An 18,367-nucleotide genomic window follows, 5' to 3' on the forward strand; every position below is an offset into this window, starting at 1 on the left:
AAAACCCTATCTCTAAAAATTAAATTAAGAATAATAATAAATTTTTTAAAGAAGTGGATTTTATGAGGATAGCATTAAAGTATGAGGTGTTGGGATTTATCTCTGGTATCTAAAAATATGACATGTTGAGATTTTGGTTAGCACAGAATAAAATTAAAACAAGACCTGATATTCATAAAATAAATCCTCTTTCACAAACTTGAAGCCAAAGTATTGTCCTGTTTCTAAATATCTCCTAGCTAAAGCCTTTACCACTTGTTAGCACCAGAGGAAAGGGAAAGAAAAGACAAGAAGGGGCCGGGTGTGGTGGCTCACGCCTGTAATCCCAGCACTTTGGGAGGCTGAGGTAGGCGGATCACGAGGTCAAGAGATCAAGACCATTCTGGCCAACATGTTGAAACCCCATCTCTACTAAAAGTACAAAAATTAGCTGGGCGTGGTGATGCGCGCCTGTACTCCCAGCTACTCGGGAGGCTGAGGCAGGAGAATGGCTTGAACCCGGGAGGCAGAGGTTGCAGTGAGCCGAGATCACACCACTGCACTCCAGCCTGGCGACAGAGCGAGACTCCATCTCAAAAAAAAAAAAAGACAAGACAAGAAGGGCTCTGTCGCTTGCTCTCATAGGAACGCCGATGAGGGGTTTTGTTAGAAACTAACAAATGCTGAAACTACTGGCTCTATGTGAGCCCCAGTTAGGAAAGAGGGGTTTACAGGAGCTTACTGCTTGGCCCCCTCTCACACTGAGGGTCAAGGTGAGACTGAGTAAATCCATCAGACTGATTTTTTTGTGGTTTTCTTTGCAGGTGAAGCCTTATTAGAGAGCAATACCATTATCGATCATGTCTATTGCTCCCCGTCCCTTCGCTGCGTTCAGACTGCACACAATATCTTGAAAGGTAAGACTTGCAGGTTGACAAAAACAAGTCGTCCATCCCTCTCTTTCTAGGCAGCCCCCCACATAAATTATCTTAGAGCCATGGGACATTTGCCAGTTGAAAGCTTTGAATCTGGAATGAAGCAAGGATTCTTTCAGAAGGCAATCTTTGCACAAGTCACAAAAACATACTCTGGGCTGGGCGCGGTGGCTCACGCCTGTAATCCCAGCACTTTGGGAGGCTGAGGCAGGCAGATCACCTGAGGTCAGGAGTTCGAGACCAGCCTCAACATGGAGAAACCCCGTCTCTAGTAAAAATACAAAATTAGCCAGGCGTAGTGCTGCATGCCTGTAATCTCAGCTGCTCGGGAGGCTGAGGCAGGAGAATTGCTTGAACCCGGGAGGCGGAGGTTGCGGTGAGCCAAGATTGAGCCATTGCACTCCAGCCTGGGCAACAAGAGTGAAACTCCATCTCAAAAAAAAAAAAAAAAAAAAAAAAAAACTCTGGCAGCCTAAGCAAAATAAAAGGAAGTATACTAATGTTTTCCTTGAGAATTTAAAGTGCTCTTGGATGAATCCTAGGCTTGCAAAATGTTTAGAACTTACAGAGTGTGATCCTTTCTTTACACTTAATAGTCAAATAACTTTCCTGTTTTGATCTGTTGTTTGCCCCCTGTTTACAGCAGCAAGGGTGCTCTTAGGAGCCTCAAATCTTAATCATCATTTTTTTCTTTACTTAATTAGAAAGACTTTAAAAGCACCATTGCTACCAAGATACTCAACTTTCACCCTAAAATCTGTGGAAGCGTGAGTTACAGGTATCTCCATTCTCATTTCATGGGAAGGAAAACTAAAAGCAACAGGATTAGACTGTTTACTTCTACCAAGAAGTGAATGAGCCAGAAATAAACAAGCCAACAAAGAATTTGACACTGCATCTGAGTCTTCTACCCTTTAACCTTAAGTAAACCTCTTCACTACCAGAAGGGATTTATGTATTAAATTTGCACAGAACAACTGGACTACATGCAATATGAAGATAACTAAGCAGGGACTATTTCTAGGAAGCCAGTTACACTACAGTAAAATGGAGGACTTCTACACTGCTACTAGTAAATGTTCAGCATTAGATTTTCTGATAGAGAAAATGAATAATTTACATGATATTCAAATATGATGTTGGATACTCAGAGACTATCTGAAGTTTCTTGGTAAGGCCATCATGGAATTTGCTTTGGAAAGAGGAATTATGGGGGCCAGGCGCAGTGGCTGACGCCTGTAATCCCAGCACTTTGGGAGGCCGAGGCGGGCGGTTTACGAGGTCAGGAGATCGAGACCATCCTGGCTCACACGGTGAAACCCCATCTCTACTAAAAATACAAAAAAAAATAAAAAAGAGCTGGGCATGGTGGCAGGCGCCTGTAATCCTAGCTACTTGGGAGGCTGAGGCAGGAGAATTGCTTGAACCCAGGAGGCGGAGGTTGCAGTGAGCCGAGACTGTACCACTGCACTTCAGCCTAGGTGACAGAGCAAGACTCCATATCAATAATAATAATAATAATAAGAAAGAAAGAAAGAAAGAAAGAGGAATTATGGTAGTCACAGAATTGAATAAATTTTCTTTTTTTGAGATAGAATCTCGCTCTGTCACCAAGGCTGGAGTGCAGCTGCACAATCTTGGCTCACTACAACTTTCGCCTCCTGGGTTCAAGTGATTCTCCTGCCTCAGCCTCCTGAGTGCTGGGACCACAAGTGCACACCTCCACACCCTGTTAATGTTTGTATTTTTGGTAGAGATGGGGTTTTACCATGTTGGCCAGGCTGTTCTCAACTCTTGGACTCAAGTAATCTGCCCTCTCAGCCTCCCAAAGTGTTGGGATTACAGGCATGAGCTACCGCACCCAGCCTCGAATAAATTATATGGATAATGAGCTGTGGCTTTTTTCCTGAAGTCAGATATGACTTAAAGCCAGCATACATCCTGGGGGCACGGCAGGACTATTAAACTCATGTATTAGTAATGCACAAAAATTAAAAACCTTGTCCAAATCCACATGCTTCCATTTCTGTTTAGCTATATATAGCAGCCAGTAGGAAAGAGAATAGCTGATTTATCAGAATTTTTATAACAACTTGGCCTGAGAATACACAGGCACTTCCTTCGTCTTCACTGTATTTTACCCCTAAGGTTTACAACAAGAAAATCACTTGAAGATCCGTGTAGAGCCCGGCTTATTTGAGTGGACAAAATGGGTTGCTGGGAGCACATTACCTGCATGGATACCTCCATCAGAGTTAGCTGCAGCCAACCTGAGTGTTGATACAACCTACAGGTAAGCCTCGGAAACTGCTGCTTACTGAGGCCAGTGTGGAAGTGCTTTCTGCACTAGCACTAGGCCAGGTTCAGGAAGGAGCCAGGGCTGGACATCACCTCCAGGCAGTTGTCCATAGTGGTGGAAAACGAGCTATGATTTTAGAAATCAAAACTGGAGAAAAGCCAGCATTTTTTTCATATTTGGCACTAGTATGGATTAGATTCTCCAGACTCACCCCCGTGTTGGATTTTTCTGACTTTATTATACCTGTTTCAGTGTAATAAAACAATTTTGCATTCCAGCAATAAGCACAAGCTAATGTTGATGCAGTTGAGAAGATTGGAGCAATAAGGGAGATGATGATGTCTTGTCTTACAGTTTCTACGTTTAATTTTTCAAAGCATTTTTAAATCTCTGTATTATCTTTGTTTATTATTGCTATATCCCCAGAATGTAGGTAAACCATTTTTACGTATGAGAGAGTTCAAATAACTTGCCTGAAGGTATTTATACATTTAGTGACCACACATAACAATAATAATAATAAACTTTATTCATTTTCCACATGTCCAGCACCATGCAATCTGCTGTACAGTCATCTCATTCCTGTTCCTTTCCTTTTTCCATTAGACCCAACTGTGCTGGGATTTTAAAAAGTGTTTGTTGATTGCTTACAGGTGAATAATCTGCATGTATACAATTAAGAATTAATAATAGGGCTGGGCGCGGTGGCTCACGCCTATAATCCCAGCACTCTGGGAGGCCGAGGCAGGTGGATCGTGAGGTCAGGAGATCAAGACCAGCCTGGCCAACATGGTGAAACCCCGTCTCTACTAAAAATACAAAAATTAGCTGGGCGTGGTGGCACACGCCTGTAGTCCCAGCTACTAAGGAGGCTGAGGCAGGAGAATCACTTGAACCCAGGAGGCAGAGGTTGCAGTGAGCCAAGATTATGCCACTGCACTCCAGCCTGGTGACAGAGTGAGACTCTGTCTGAAAAAAAAAAAAAAAAGAATTAATAATAATATAGTTACCTTAACTATCAAAAGTCTACTCAGGTATTTGTAAAAATCTCTTTGAGAAGGAACAGATAGTCACAACCATTATAATGGGGAATTAAGTTCATATTTCTTAAGGCAGAGTTTGTAACAAGTGGTCAATATAAGCAGAACTTTCTTATGTGATATCTGTTGACCTTTCATTTCAAATACCTACCCAAACCACATTAAAGCAATGTGCATTTCTGGCTAAGGTAATAGAGAATATTTTCTTTTTCCATACTCATTTTTTCTGTTCAGCAAATAAGACCTCGGATAACCCCATTAACTAGTTATGTGCTGCTGCTGCTTGTCTTAAAGGAATTAGCACTCCTCAAAAATAAAATTAGATCAATCAACAGGATCCCCTATGAATACACTTCACATTTTGTTCTATCCCCTCTCTGGCCACTGTTTTTCTGTTCTTTGCAGGGAATTAGCAATAAATTGTTGTCCCCACGCAGCAGCCAGCATCCCTTTGGCCTGGAAAGAGGGGGAATTGCCACCAACATTGGTTAAGTGACTTTCATCATTTACCACCAGCCCCACCCAGACCAATTTAGGTCAACTATGTCTTTTATATTTCCTCTAGATGTGTTTTGCCATTGCCTCCCAAGCGGCCTTACCAAGGTCTCCAGAATCGTCCTACCTGAGCCTGTCAATGTACACTCAGATACACACCCCACCAGCAGTGTGAGCAGAAGGATGAATGCCGGGAGCCTGGGGATCAGGACACAGTCCTTATTCCAGATTGCCTTTTCCTCTCCGGCAAATCAGAATTCAATTCAACCATTTTCTGTTTGGCGAGGGAGTTGGGGTAGGAGATGAAGCCTCTAATTTGAAAAATCAGTTGAGAAAGCCAAAGTTGAAGCATGTGAAAGGGACAGCCCCGGAGTTTAATTCCCTATGAAATTAATGATGCCAAATGGACAAGCCTTTGGAAGCAAGGAAGTGGTGCCCAGATGATTGAAGACACGTGGTGACAGGCAGAAGGGGAAGCCCTGAGAGCCGGGGTAGTGTGAATCAGGCAGGCTCTGCTGAAAGAGCCCTCTCACCTTGCAACAGGGGTAGGAAGAGAACAGGAGGGAGTTGGGACTGAAAGCTGAGTTAGGGAAGCTAACCAGGCTGGTGACTAATATTGAAGCATCATCCACAGGCAGCAAGACCAGCCCAGGGCCTGGGGGTTTGAAAACAACCCCAGCCTCGAGGAGCTGGGCCAGAGGAGCAAGGCAGAAAAAACAAAATCCACACCAGCTGGGTGGGGCTTCAGAACAGAGCCCTGACTCAGAGGACAGGGGACTGGGGGAGGGTATGGATCTGGAGTGTTGGAGGGGAGACAAATCAAACTTTGGCATGAGGCTCAAAGCAGGGGCCTGTGCTTACAACCTGGACCACAGCAAGGTGGGGAGCAGAGAGTATATGGGGGAGGATACAGTTTCGGGGATGCCACCTGACTTCCAGAGCACCGTATTCCAGGTTGAGTGGGTGGGGGTAAGGCCACCTGACTCTGAGGACAGTACAGGGCCTGCAGGTGTGGCTAGCAGCATGACACGACCTGCTGACAAGGGTGAGGAAGCTTTGACTCAGGCCAAGCCCATCAGGACTCCAGACACTGGAGTCATTCACAGGCTCCACTTTAAGGTGCTGGGAGAAGCCATAGGCAAGAACTGATCAGGACGAACCAGATCCCAGCATGTATCCCGCTCTTCACCTACATAAATCTCACACATTACATGGTCTCACCCTTGAAATGACTCCCTGGGCCATACAAAGTGGCCTTTTGTCACTGTGGGGAGGGGATGGGCCTGGGAGATGAGGTGACATAAATGGTGATGGAACTGGGTGAGAGGTGGGGACGGGGACAGAAAAAGAGGAGAAAGAGCTTGCTCCAGAACAATGAGGTACAGCCCCAACAAGTGGTGATTCAGGTCTCTACCTATCCCCCAGGGTGTTGTGAGACTCAGAAGGCTGTTTCCTAGGAGAAACAGGCATGCTGAGAGAAAGCAGGATATGGGCAAGTTTCCTTCAAGTGGAACGGCATCCTTCCTCTCTGGACAGTAAGCCGATGTGCACAGAAGGCCAGGCTTAGCAAGGGCACTGTAAGAAGCTGTGTGTAGAGGATAGGCTCACAGGCCAGACTCCAGACTCAGATTCAAATCCAGATTCTAAGAGCTGCTAACGGTGTTAGCATAGGGAAGTCAGCTGCAGCCTTTCTGAGCTTCTGTTTTGTCATCCATAAACAGCATTTACGAAAGCATTGCTGGGAGGATTAGACCGAAGGAATGCAAGCAGGACACTCGCACAGAGCCTGACACATATGGGAACCTCAGTAAATATTTTCAGTGCTAATAGTAGTGGTAATAGCCTACTTCTGATCAAGAGGCCATGTGAATTCATTCTGAGAACTTACCACACCTCCACCAGGCACTAAACACCCAGCAGTGAAAGACAAAATATGAAAATTGACAAAATAAGAAAATTGAAATGACATAGTTGTACCCAGAAAACAAGATAAACATCTTGTGGACCAGAAACAACATAGAAACTCTACATAGTTAAGCGGGGGTGGAGGCAGGCAGAGGCAGGCCCCAAGGGCATTGGCGACTGGGTTTGAAGACATGCAGGGGCACCAGGACAGGAAGCTTAGCTTTGATCATCCTCTTCCATGCTGTGTTAGTTCGTTTTCACGCTGCTGACAAAGACATACCTGGGACTGGGCAATTTACAAAAGAAAGAGGTTTAACTGGACTTATAGTTACATGTGACTGGGGAAGCCTCACAATCATGGCGGAAGGCAAGGAGAAGCAAGTCACGTCTTAACATGGATTGCAGCAGGCAAAGAGAGAGCTTGTGCAGGGAACTCCCCTTTTTAAAACGGTCAGATTGGCCGGGTGCAGTGGCTCATGCCTATAATCCCAGCACTTTGGGAGGCCGAGGTGGGCGGATCATCTGAGGTCAGGAGTTCAAGACCAGCCTGGCCAACATGGTGAAACCCTGTCTCTACTAAAAACAATACAAAATTAGCCGGGTGTGGTGGCGCATGCCTCTAATCCCAGCTACTTGGGAGGCTGAGGCAGGAGAATTGCTTGAACTCAGGAGGCGGAGGTTGCAATGAGTCGAGATCGAGCCATTGCACTCCGGCCTGGGCAACAAGAGTGAAACTCAATCTCAAAAATAAAACAACAACAACAAAAAAAAACAAAAAATAAATAAATAAAAATTTTAAAAAATAAAACCATCAGATCTTGTGAGACTTATTCACTATCACGAGAACAGCACAGGAAAGACCTGCCCCCATGATTCAATTATCTCCCACCAAGTCCCTCCCACAACATGTGGAAATTCAGGATGAGATTTGGGTGGGGGACACAGCCAGGCCCCCAGGCCGGTGAGGGACACACAGTATCACATGCCTTTGTAGATTGTATAGTAATTATCATTTACATCAGTAACCTCTTCACCCCAACCACAGGCAGAGAACTTTTCCAACACAGAAATTGAGTGGTCTTCATCTTTATGCTTTGCACTTCTCCTTGTGCCAAGTGTATGGTCTGTGTTCAAAATAAGAGAGAATTAAAGGAAAAGACTGGTGAAATTTGATAAACTCGCAAAGAATCAGATGGACCTAATATCTGCTTTTAAAACCTATCCTTGCAGCTCTTGAAGAGAGGTCTGGGAAATCCCTGCTGATCTAAATAGGTTGAGGGTTCCATCTCTGCTTTGTTTTGTATTAGCTATGTGACTAGGACCATCCATCAATGGCTTATTTGTTATCCCGAGAGTGAAACATGCACTGAATGTCTCATTTTTCACCTGGTCACTGTGACGCCATACACATAGCTGTTATTTCTGTACATTTCCACTCCATGTTCATATAGTAGAAATGCTGTTCCCTATACCTTTCTCCTTTCTAGGGAAATGGATAAACAAACAGATCTATGGGATCTTTAGAAAGGCCTTGAAATAAAAGTTTAAAGTGATATCTTCCTTTGTCTCAAGATCAAAATGTTTTCATTTCCTTTGTTCATTTTTCTATTACAGACCTCACATTCCAGTCAGCAAATTAGTTGTTTCAGAATCCTATGATACTTATATCAGTAGAAGTTTCCAAGTAACAAAAGAAATAATAAGTGAATGTAAAAGTAAAGGTAAGTGGTATTATTCTGAACTCCATCTTTACATACGTGATTATTTCTCTATAATGGTTAATAGGCTATTCAAGATGTTTCAACTTGCTTTGGCTAACCAAAGAAATGTATTTCCAGATTTTCTTCCAGATACTTTTACATTAAATTTGTAATATTCTCTGAGTTCCTAAAATGGTAGATATTCCAGGGGTTTATACCAGACTTAGTTACTATTCTTAATAACTTAAATTCTGCGTTATAGCTATTCTTCTCGCACCCTGTGAAAGAGATTCCCTCTTATAATTTCCAAAAGCTCTAGCATGCCACTGTTTTGCCTATAATTGATGCAGCGGCATGCACACCTACACACAGCACACCTACACAAACACATACACCTTCCCTGCTATCACCAACCAAGAGCAGTGTTCTATAAGGCTCAAGTGTGTTTGCTATTGGATTTTCTAAACACTGAGCTCAAATATTTAATATGTAAGACTGTTCACTATCAATTTTTTAGTGAAAAAGGCATATTGCAAAAAAAGTATGGACATTCCCTTCATCTCTTTAAGTTAAAATACTTATATTCAAACAGTAGACAGCCATGAGCAACAGTATTATGAATGATTCCCACCTTCCAGTTTTCATTGATTAGCCACTCACTACCATAAAGGTACACAACATGTTCTATCAACCAGGAAGTCTCAAGTGCTCATAGTTCTACAGTGGGAACACTTAAAACTATATTAGAAGGAGTTGCACAGACAGCCCTATGGACATACAATAGTCCTGTATCTTGATTGTCATGGTGTTACACAAAGCTACACATATGATAGAATTGCATGAACTGTATCGTCACATACGCACAAACGACTTCTTGCACACCTGCTAAAATCTGAATACGCTGTGTGTATTGTACCAGTGTCCATTTCCTGGGTTTGATACTGTACCATAGTTACGTAAGATGTTACCATTGGAGGGGGATGGGATGAAGGGTTCATGGGACCTTGTCGGTATATATGTAACCCTCCCATAAATCCATAATTATTATTATTATTTTTGAGACAGGGTCTTGCTCCTGTCACTCAGGCTGGAGTGCAGTGATGCAATCATGGCTCACTATAGCCTCAATCTCCTGGGCTCAAGTGATCCTCCCACATCAGCCTCCCAAGTAGCTGGGACTGCAGGCACAGGCCACCACACCCAGCTAATTTTTAAAAAATTTTCTATAGGGACAGGGTCTCACTATGTTGCTCAGGCTGGTCTCAAACTCCTGAACTCAAGTGGTCCTCCCTCCTCGTTCTCTCAAAATTACTGGGATTACAGGGATGAGGCACCACACCCGGCCCCATAAATCTGTAACTATTTTAAGATAAATGTTTTCTTTAAAAAAATTAAGCTGCCTTATCAGTAACAAAGCACTTTCAAAATATTGCTTAGGCAAATTGTCTTCTTGAGTGTGTTTGCTCCCCTGCAGAGCATTTAGTTAGCTTCCAGTATTTGCAAAGTTTCCATGTCTTTATAGAAACAGTCTTCCCATACCTTGCCATTTTCCCCCAGGAAATAACATCCTGATTGTGGCCCACGCATCTTCCCTTGAAGCGTGTACCTGCCAACTTCAGGGCCTGTCACCTCAGAACTCCAAGGACTTCGTACAAATGGTCCGAAAGGTAATTCATTCTCGTACTTTGGGGTCCGTGATGGCTAGTAGTTTGAAGTCAGTACAGTGACTGGCTGATTACCAAGTTCTTTGAAGCATGTGTTTATGCTGAGCTGGGAATATTCATTTATTGCTTCACTCAACCAAGATGTATTGAGTGATACTCTGTGCAGGGCCCTTTATTAAGCCTTGTGTTAGAAAAACAATGTATGAGAGCTAGTTCTAGCTTCTAAGAGCTAAAATGTAGGAAGCGGCTAGGAATTATAAGCAAATTGTCTGGATTTCCCTGAGGGACCTTCTCTGAATTTCCCTGAGGGAACTTGGGTTGGATCAATAGAGGTCAGTCCAAAAGACAGCATCTGAAAGCTTAACTCAAACACAGGTCCTTGAAGGGAGGCCGAGGCATGCAGCAGTTTCAAATGAGGAGGCTAAAAGGCAAAGCCAGGAACGAGACAGCAAGACAGAAAACCCATGAGGCTGACCCACACATCTGGAGTCTTCCTTTCTGTGCCTGTGGGAGAGGTTTTCTGGTCAGCTGCCTCCCACACACTTCCCTTCAGGCAAATTACATACTTCCTTTCTCTGCCGCCAGAGAACCTGGTTCAAACTCAATTGCAATCTTTTTTCACATTTTTGAAAAGTTTATTTATGCATCTGTCCTCATTTGTAAGTGCTGGAAGACAGAGAATTTTGTCTTGTTCGTAAATGCAGCTCTGGACACAGACAAAAACAAGTTTTAAAATTGCTGTGATAACTGAAGTGAGGGAGAGCACAGCTTCAGCTTTGAATGTTGCAGAGACTCGTAAGGAGAAAAAAAAAAAAACGGGTGAAACAGATTTTTTCAAATTGAAAAATATTTTCCATTGGGTCCAAGTATAATTTCAGAAATGTTTGAGCTGACTTTTTATTTTCTTTTTTCTTTTTTTTTTTTTTTTTTTTGAGACAGAGCCTTGCTCTGTCACCCAGGCTAGAGCACAGTGGCGTAATCTCTGTTCACTTTAACCTCTGCCTCCTGGATTCAAGCGATTCTCCTGATTCAGCCTCCCACGTAGCTGGGATTACAGGCACATGCCACCACGCCCAGCTAATTTTTTGTATTTTTAGTATAGATGAGGTTTGCCATGTTGGCCAGGCTGGTCTCGAACTCTTGACCTCAAGTGATCCGCCAGCCTCGGCCTCCCAAAGTACTGGGATTACAGGCGTGAGCCACTGTGCCCGGCCTTGAGCTGCCTTTTTAACTTGACTTGCAATTGGGAATTAACTCCTGGCATTGTAGCCTTATGTATTTTGGTCCTCTTTTTCTGCCACCCAATTATGCAGCAATCTATGAACAATGACTTAATTACTTTAGGGGAGGTCACCATTTAATGGATCCTTCTGATGAATCCTCTTGCAATGTAAATACTCTTCTAAGTTACCAGTTTTATCCATTTTATTTTATTTATCGATTTTTGAAGGGAATGCATTTCTACAAAGCCACTATCCATTTCTGACTGCAATTCTCTAGGGCCACATGAATATCTTTGTATTTAGGTAAAAGTTAAAGCATTAAACCTATCTCCTAATATCCCCTTTCTTTACGACTCTTACTTCAGATCCCATATCTGGGATTTTGTTCCTGTGAAGAATTAGGAGAAACTGGAATATGGCAGCTGACAGATCCACCAATCCTTCCTCTTACCCATGGACCAACTGGGGGCTTCAACTGGAGAGAGACCTTGCTTCAAGAATAAACCACACCAGTGAACGAGAAGGAAAGGCCTTTTGGAGTGTGTCTTTCTGTGTGTTTAAAAACAGTGGGAAAATCCACACCACATTCTAAGTGGACAGCTCAGAATAATTTAGCATATTTCCTTTCACACTTAAAGTTCTTAAGATGAGACTGTGTAAATGAGAGAAAGACTTGATTCAGAGGAAAAAAATGTGTTCTCTCTGGACTCTTGCCTAGCTCACAAGGCTTTGGAGAATTGTCTTCCTAAATCGGGGCACCTGCTACAGAAGAGAATGTTTTGTTCCCTCCGGGTATGCACAGCTAAGGGGCCTCATTTCTCCCAGAGGGAGCTGCTGGCCCGCTCTAAGGGGTGCAAGAGGAAGGAGTGTGCCCAGACCAGCTGGGGGAGCATTGAAAGGACAGCTTGGGGATGGAATTTTTTTTTTTTTAATCTCCATTTTCCAGTTAGGTAGAGCCAAGCTGAGGAATCCTTTTAAGATTATTAGAAAACATGCCCTAAAGAGAGTTGTTCTTAGGTTACACATGAAATCCTACCATCACTAGCCCCCATACACCAGTGTTGCTGGCTGAAGACACCCGCTTAAGGATGCTAACATTTACCCTGGTACTGCCACATTTTCTCTAGAGCAGCTGGCCCTTCTTGCTACAGCCCTATCCCCCCCTTGCTTCTGTGAAATGGGGAGACAAAGCACTTTTGCTCTCCAAAGCACTTTTGGATACTCAGGAGGAAAGATAAGATACATGTTTGAAGTATTCAATCATAGGAGCAAAGAACTTGCAAAATATGAAGTGACTTGGAATTAACCATGTTGTAGCCTAACGTGCTACTGCATTTCTAAATCATCAATATTTGCTTGTCTTTGCCCCTAGACTCTAGACTATGTTAACTAGTTAAGGATGTTACATTTTGAAAGGCTGTATGTTAGGTATATTATTTGCAGCAAGAAGTTCATTCTGTGCAATATGGACATGTTTGCAAACCATACCAAGGGTCAGGTTGTTGTACACTTACAGTACGTGTCAACCATAATGGAACATCCACAAATGCATTAATTATACCAGGGATGTATAGTAAGTCAGGGAACTAATATAAATGATGACAGTCATGGCTGCACTGCTACTTGTGCTGTCGTTTTGTTTGTTTTTCTATGATAATTTAAAATACATAGGTAGGGCTACTGAGGAAATTTGGAGAGCCACATTCTGTGGTTTCTCATTATACTTACTTCCTGCATTTAGAGGGAGTTTATTTAAAAGAAATAAATGACAATCAAACCAAATCATCAGTTATCAATGTCTGTTTAATTGTGTGACTATCTGACTGTTGATGGCCACAGATGATGGTCTCCTATGGTATAGTTCACTCTGTAGAAGATGTATGCAAAGTGAAATGCCAGCCCTTTAAAGAGACATTAGTTAGTGTAAAATGAATCTTTACATGTTGCAGTAACATTGACTATGTTTCAAAACTCAGATGCATAAAACGTAAGGTATAGAAAAAGAGATCTATGCTTGCATTTGAAACTACAACTTGATAACCCCTAGAAAGAAGAGGACATGAAAGGATGCTGGCTATATATGTTAATCAGCAAAAGGATTATAGTTGTTTTGTTTTGTTTTTAGAGACAGGGTCTCACTATAATGCTTAGACTGGTCTTGAACTCCTGGGCTCAAGCGATCCTCCTGCCTCTGTCTCCCAAAGTGCTAGGATTACAGGTGTGAGCCACCACACCTGGCCCATAGTTGTATTTTTTTTAGGTCACTTAGAAAAATATGTCATGTATTTTACATTTTGAGAAACAAATCATGGTTTCTTCTAGCGTTGCGCAAACACTGACCCAGCTTCTGGGTATGGAAATAACCCTGTGATGATGTGTTAATATAAAATGTTGAGAGGGAATATTCCCAATAAAGGTCTTAAAGAAAAGTCACATTACAACTAATGGAATGGCTCTACCATTCATTCTTCTGGTATTTGTAATGAAGTGAATCCACTGTTTAATCAGATCCATAATCTTTAACAGATTCACCACAAATTTTCATGGGCGTTGAGTGCTCAGAATAATGCTTGAACGCCTCACCTTGAAACTGTAGCAGTGTGTTCTGGGCAGTATCTGTAATGTATGAAATAGAGTCTGGAATAGGTTATCCACTCCATCTTCTAGGTTATCTTAGTCATATGACGAACTGATAAATCTGTCTGACTGGGCTACAATCCATTGTTCTTAGTCCAATATGGACACCGCCTTAGGCAATGGTCTAGATAAGCAAAAGGAGATAGAGATCTGAAATAATTTTCCGAATAATTCAGGTGGAAAGCAAGAAAGAGTGTATTTCTCTGCTTTCATTTCAATTTCATTATTTCAAATTGCTTGTCAAAATGGCCCAAAAGATCTGAATTCACATTAAGTTCCCCTTGCACACTTACCTATTTAAAAAACTAAACTTGCACTGCAACTGAGAAATTATTCGTAAATCATGTGGCATCTATGTATAATAAAAGAAACAGACAACTATATTACTCAATTTCATATACATCCAAAAAGTATAGGCTAATATATATAACCTGAAGTTGCAGCTGGTTCTTTTTGATCTGAAGCTGATGCTTATTAGAACAAATGATGTATGGGGAGAGGAGAAGGAAGGGCAAGGAAGGAATTGACAGATAAGAAGCAAATGGTTTCTTGTGCAGAGGAATTTTGTTTTAATGTAGAAAGTTATTTGAAATAAACTAGGTGAAATGAAATTAACTAAAGGTTTTAATCTGGGATTGAAAGCCTGAAAGCATTTCCTGCTTCTACAAGTGTGCCACATCAATCCGGTAATGCCCCAGTGTTATTCACAGATAGAACTTTGTTTCCTGTGATTTTAAAATACCGCGTCTGTTCCTCCATGGACCAGAGTAATTGGCACATTTTAATGCATAAGCTGGGGGTTTCATTTTCCCAGGCTCTCTTCACCATCACTGCATTGGTAGCTAGGAGCTTATTGCTTCACCCCAGTATGGAGTTCAGATTACAGTGTTTTCCATTACATTTAGATTCATAGAATCTGAATGGCTGATTAAATGGCCATCTGATGGCTGAAAGAGGGGGGTATTTTTCACTCTGTAGTGAAAGGCTTGGAGGAGTTTCTACTTTTTATTTTAATTATACTTTAACCAAAGAATTATTTTAAAGTAACCTTATATTTAAAAGATGATTTTGCAAAAAATAAAAAATAAAAAATATGCCTTCTGGAGTGATGTCTGTTTGGTAAATCATTGTTGATAATTTCCTTGTTAGTGGTATTTGGAATGCATATAGATTGTCTTGTCATTGTGCTTAACATTACCATAAGTGTATCTTTTCCACTCAACTAGCTGTATTCGTATTAAAATGAAGTCTCTTATTTCAATTACCTTGTGTTGTTGGGAACTAATTGAACAGCTACAGTAAGAGAAGTTCCTATCTCATTGCCTTTGTGGAAAGGCTTCCCTATGTGGTAAAAGAAAGGCATTCCTCCGTAACCTAGGCACTCTGCAAGTCCAGTGTTTAATTTCAAAGCAGTGATGAATTGCTCTTTTGAAATTACTCTAAGTAATCCATGTGTTAGAATACAGATGAACCTCCATTTGATTTCACAGGCTTCAGCACAGGCAATTGTTACTGAGTCTGCACGAACTTAGATAATGAGGTGCAGGGTTATTTGCATTTAAATTGCAATCCAGCACACGTGTGAGAAAGAAGAGGCGCTAGTCTAAAAGGCTGCATTGCGGGGAGAGATGAGACAGGCGGAGGAGGGTGGGGTAAAGAGCGATTTAACATCTATTTAGGTTAATGTTCACTTTACAAAGGTGATGGGGGATATTTTGTTAGGTGATAGCAGATGCTTTTCATTTTTAAACATAGGATTAAAATTGGATTTGCTTCTTTTTAATACTTCAACACATTGAATTTCCCTAGGAAAGTGACTAGCTATAATGAAAATTCAAGCGAAAAGGGAAAAAGATTGTAAATGCAGATGAAATAACTTCATTTTTAAGTACAAATAATAGTAGGATTGGTGTATGTAGGTTTAAAATTATAGTGATGACTAGTCGAACTTAATATACAATCAGTTCTTACAAATACTTTACACTTAGCTGCCATTACACAACAAATTGGAATTTTCCAGCTGTTCAACTGTCATGGACTCTGTACAGGATAGATGTGTATAATGGGAAATATGTACTGCTTCTTTCTTTGATTGCCACTCAAGATGGAAACACCATGCCAAGGCATTTTGGTTATACACAGATTGTTCTAAACCTGTTATTTTGGAGAGGTGTATTGGTTTCTTTCTCATTTATAAGGCTATTGTATTTTTTTTGTATGTGATTCAGGTGTATTTATTTGAAGAATATTTGTAATTATAGGAAAACCACACCTACCTGTATTGCCAAATTCTTTGTAAACTCTCCGTGGCACTTGTGCTTTCCTGGCTGAGAGCTCTCCCCTGTTGATACAGCTATGGCACCATTGTAATTACAGATGCACCTTTCAGGAGCATCTCCATTAAATGGTTCATAGATGATTTAATAAAAAGAAACTTCTCAGTTGATCCAGAGCAATGTCATTTTAAATTCTGAGTGGTCTCTTCCTATCATGTTTTCAGATGTTACTTTGTTCATTATTATTTCATAAATGCTCATTCAGAGTGTGATTCTGTTTTCAAAAGGCCAGAGGGCGCTTTCTGCTGATGGAAGGGGAGGATGCTCCAGCAGCACTGTGTGTCTCTGGACCCTTCTGACCAGGCATCAAGACTCCATGCCATTCAGACTGGGGAGCTGAACACCCACTCTGTGTGAAAATAGCAAGCTTCAAAATGCTTCCCCTGCCCTATGTGCAAACTAGGAGACAAAAAATATCTTTCCTTCTACCTATCCTAGGTTCATGGCTGAGGCCCCTATAACAAAAGATAGATTAACAAAAGAAAAAGCATACAAGTTTTTCATGTCTTGGGGCCAAGGGAAAGCTTTCCCTCTGCCCTCTAAAGGTTCACTGAAAATGACTGACAAGAGGCAGATTAATAGAAAAAGCATAAATAAATTTATTAACTACGTGAGCTTGTAGAGTATCACAGAGTGAGTGCCCAATCTCCCAACGGGGTACAGATGCTTATATGCCCTACATCTTAGGGGAAAGAGAATGGGGAGGTGTGGGTGATTTTAGGCAGATAGTAAATGATTTTTAAGGAAATTCAGTGGACTTGAAGAACATACAATGGTCTGGGACAAAGTCGGTCAGGCCTACAGAGTGCACAGTCATTTGGGACAAAAGTCTGTCCAGGTTTGTTGTCAGACTTTAGTCTTCCATCCTGTGATGTGAGTTCAGTCAATGGAAACTCCAAGAAGGGACCAGAAGTAATTGTTTCCTTCTTTGGTAGGTATGAGAATAACCTCATCCTGTGCTTTGGGACAGGTAGAGGACTGAGAGGGGATAGAGGAAGGAAAAGCAATTGTTCTCCTTGGTGGGTCTGTCCAGTCTTTATGTAGATAGGGGAAAGGTTTCTTTTAGCATCTGTTGATCTCTAAGGGCCTTTAATTCAAAATACTCAGCTGGGTGTGGTGGCTCACACCTGTAATCCCAGTACTCTTGGAGATCAGAGCCGGAGAATTGCTTAAGCCTAGGAGTTTGAGACCAGCCTAGGCAACATAGCAAGACCCTGTCACTACAAAAAAATACAAAAATTAGCCGGGTGTGGTGGTGTGCACTTGTGGTCCCAGCTGGTCAGGAGGCTGAGGTGGGAGGATCGCTTGAGCCCAGAATGTCTAGCTGACAGTGAGCCATGACAGTACTCCAGCCCGGGCAACAAAGCGAGACTCAAACAAACAAAACCCCAAAATACTCATTATACCAGGGAGCCATATTTGGGGGTGAAGCTCCCTGTTTTCCTTCACATGACACAAAAGCCTTCATAAGGAAATGAAGATTTGAAGAAAACTAGTTAAACCTGAATATTTCAATGCAAAATTTGATGAAGAATAGATAGTCATGGAGAAACATGATAGAACTAAGAGTATGATCTAATGGTAATAAACTGGGAGGACTTAATGAGGCCTGTGTGTTCAGATTCCCCTGGGTGTCCCTCTGTCTTCAGAGATGAGGGTGCTCATTTTCTCCCGCTCTAGGGAAGGCACCTTTCACATGAAGTTCTCAGGACCTGCGTCAGGAAAGGTTAGAGTCCTTCCTAGGTTTTATCACCTGATTCAGGGGAGAAGGGTGGGGCGGGGGAGAACAAAGTGACTTTCCTGCTCCTGTTTTTTTCTCACATTCCTTCATCTTAAACTATTCAATAGGCTGAGATGCAATATTTTCGGGTATAGTGCCCTGAACTCCATGTCACCTTCATGGTTTAGTACTACCCACCATCTACCTCAAGGAGTTGCACCAAGAATGATCCAGAGAGTGAGAATTTGGGTAAGAGAGAGGGCACATTCAGCTCAAACTAGAATCTGCACTTCTAAAAGCCATAGACCATTTTTTGTTGTTGTTGTTGTTTTTATGTTTTTGTTTTTAAGATGGAATTTCACTCTTGTTGCCCAGGCTGGAGTGCAATGTTGTGATCTCGGCTCACTGCAACCTCTGCCTCCCGGGTTCAAGTG

At 42.0% G+C, this 18,367-nt stretch overlaps 1 protein-coding gene across 2 annotated transcripts in view; it reads left to right on the forward strand.

Moving 5' to 3' along the window:
• The window catches only part of UBASH3B (ubiquitin associated and SH3 domain containing B), a 158,214-nt gene extending 141,891 nt beyond the window's left edge, over nt 1–16,323 (forward strand). For both annotated transcript variants that reach the window (XM_034933911.3, XM_003819970.6), the window contains exons 10-14: nt 804–896; nt 3,063–3,207; nt 8,268–8,374; nt 9,911–10,020; nt 11,606–16,323. In XM_034933911.3, coding sequence (XP_034789802.1) covers nt 804–896; nt 3,063–3,207; nt 8,268–8,374; nt 9,911–10,020; nt 11,606–11,743 — 593 coding nt within the window. In that variant the 3' untranslated portion in view covers nt 11,744–16,323. The remainder of the gene's footprint in view (nt 1–803; nt 897–3,062; nt 3,208–8,267; nt 8,375–9,910; nt 10,021–11,605) is intronic.
• The last annotated feature ends 2,044 nt before the right edge of the window (nt 16,324–18,367 follow it).

The sequence above is a fragment of the Pan paniscus genome, chromosome 9, assembly GCF_029289425.2.
Source record: "Pan paniscus chromosome 9, NHGRI_mPanPan1-v2.0_pri, whole genome shotgun sequence".
In the NCBI taxonomy this organism is placed as follows: Eukaryota; Metazoa; Chordata; class Mammalia; order Primates; family Hominidae; genus Pan; species Pan paniscus.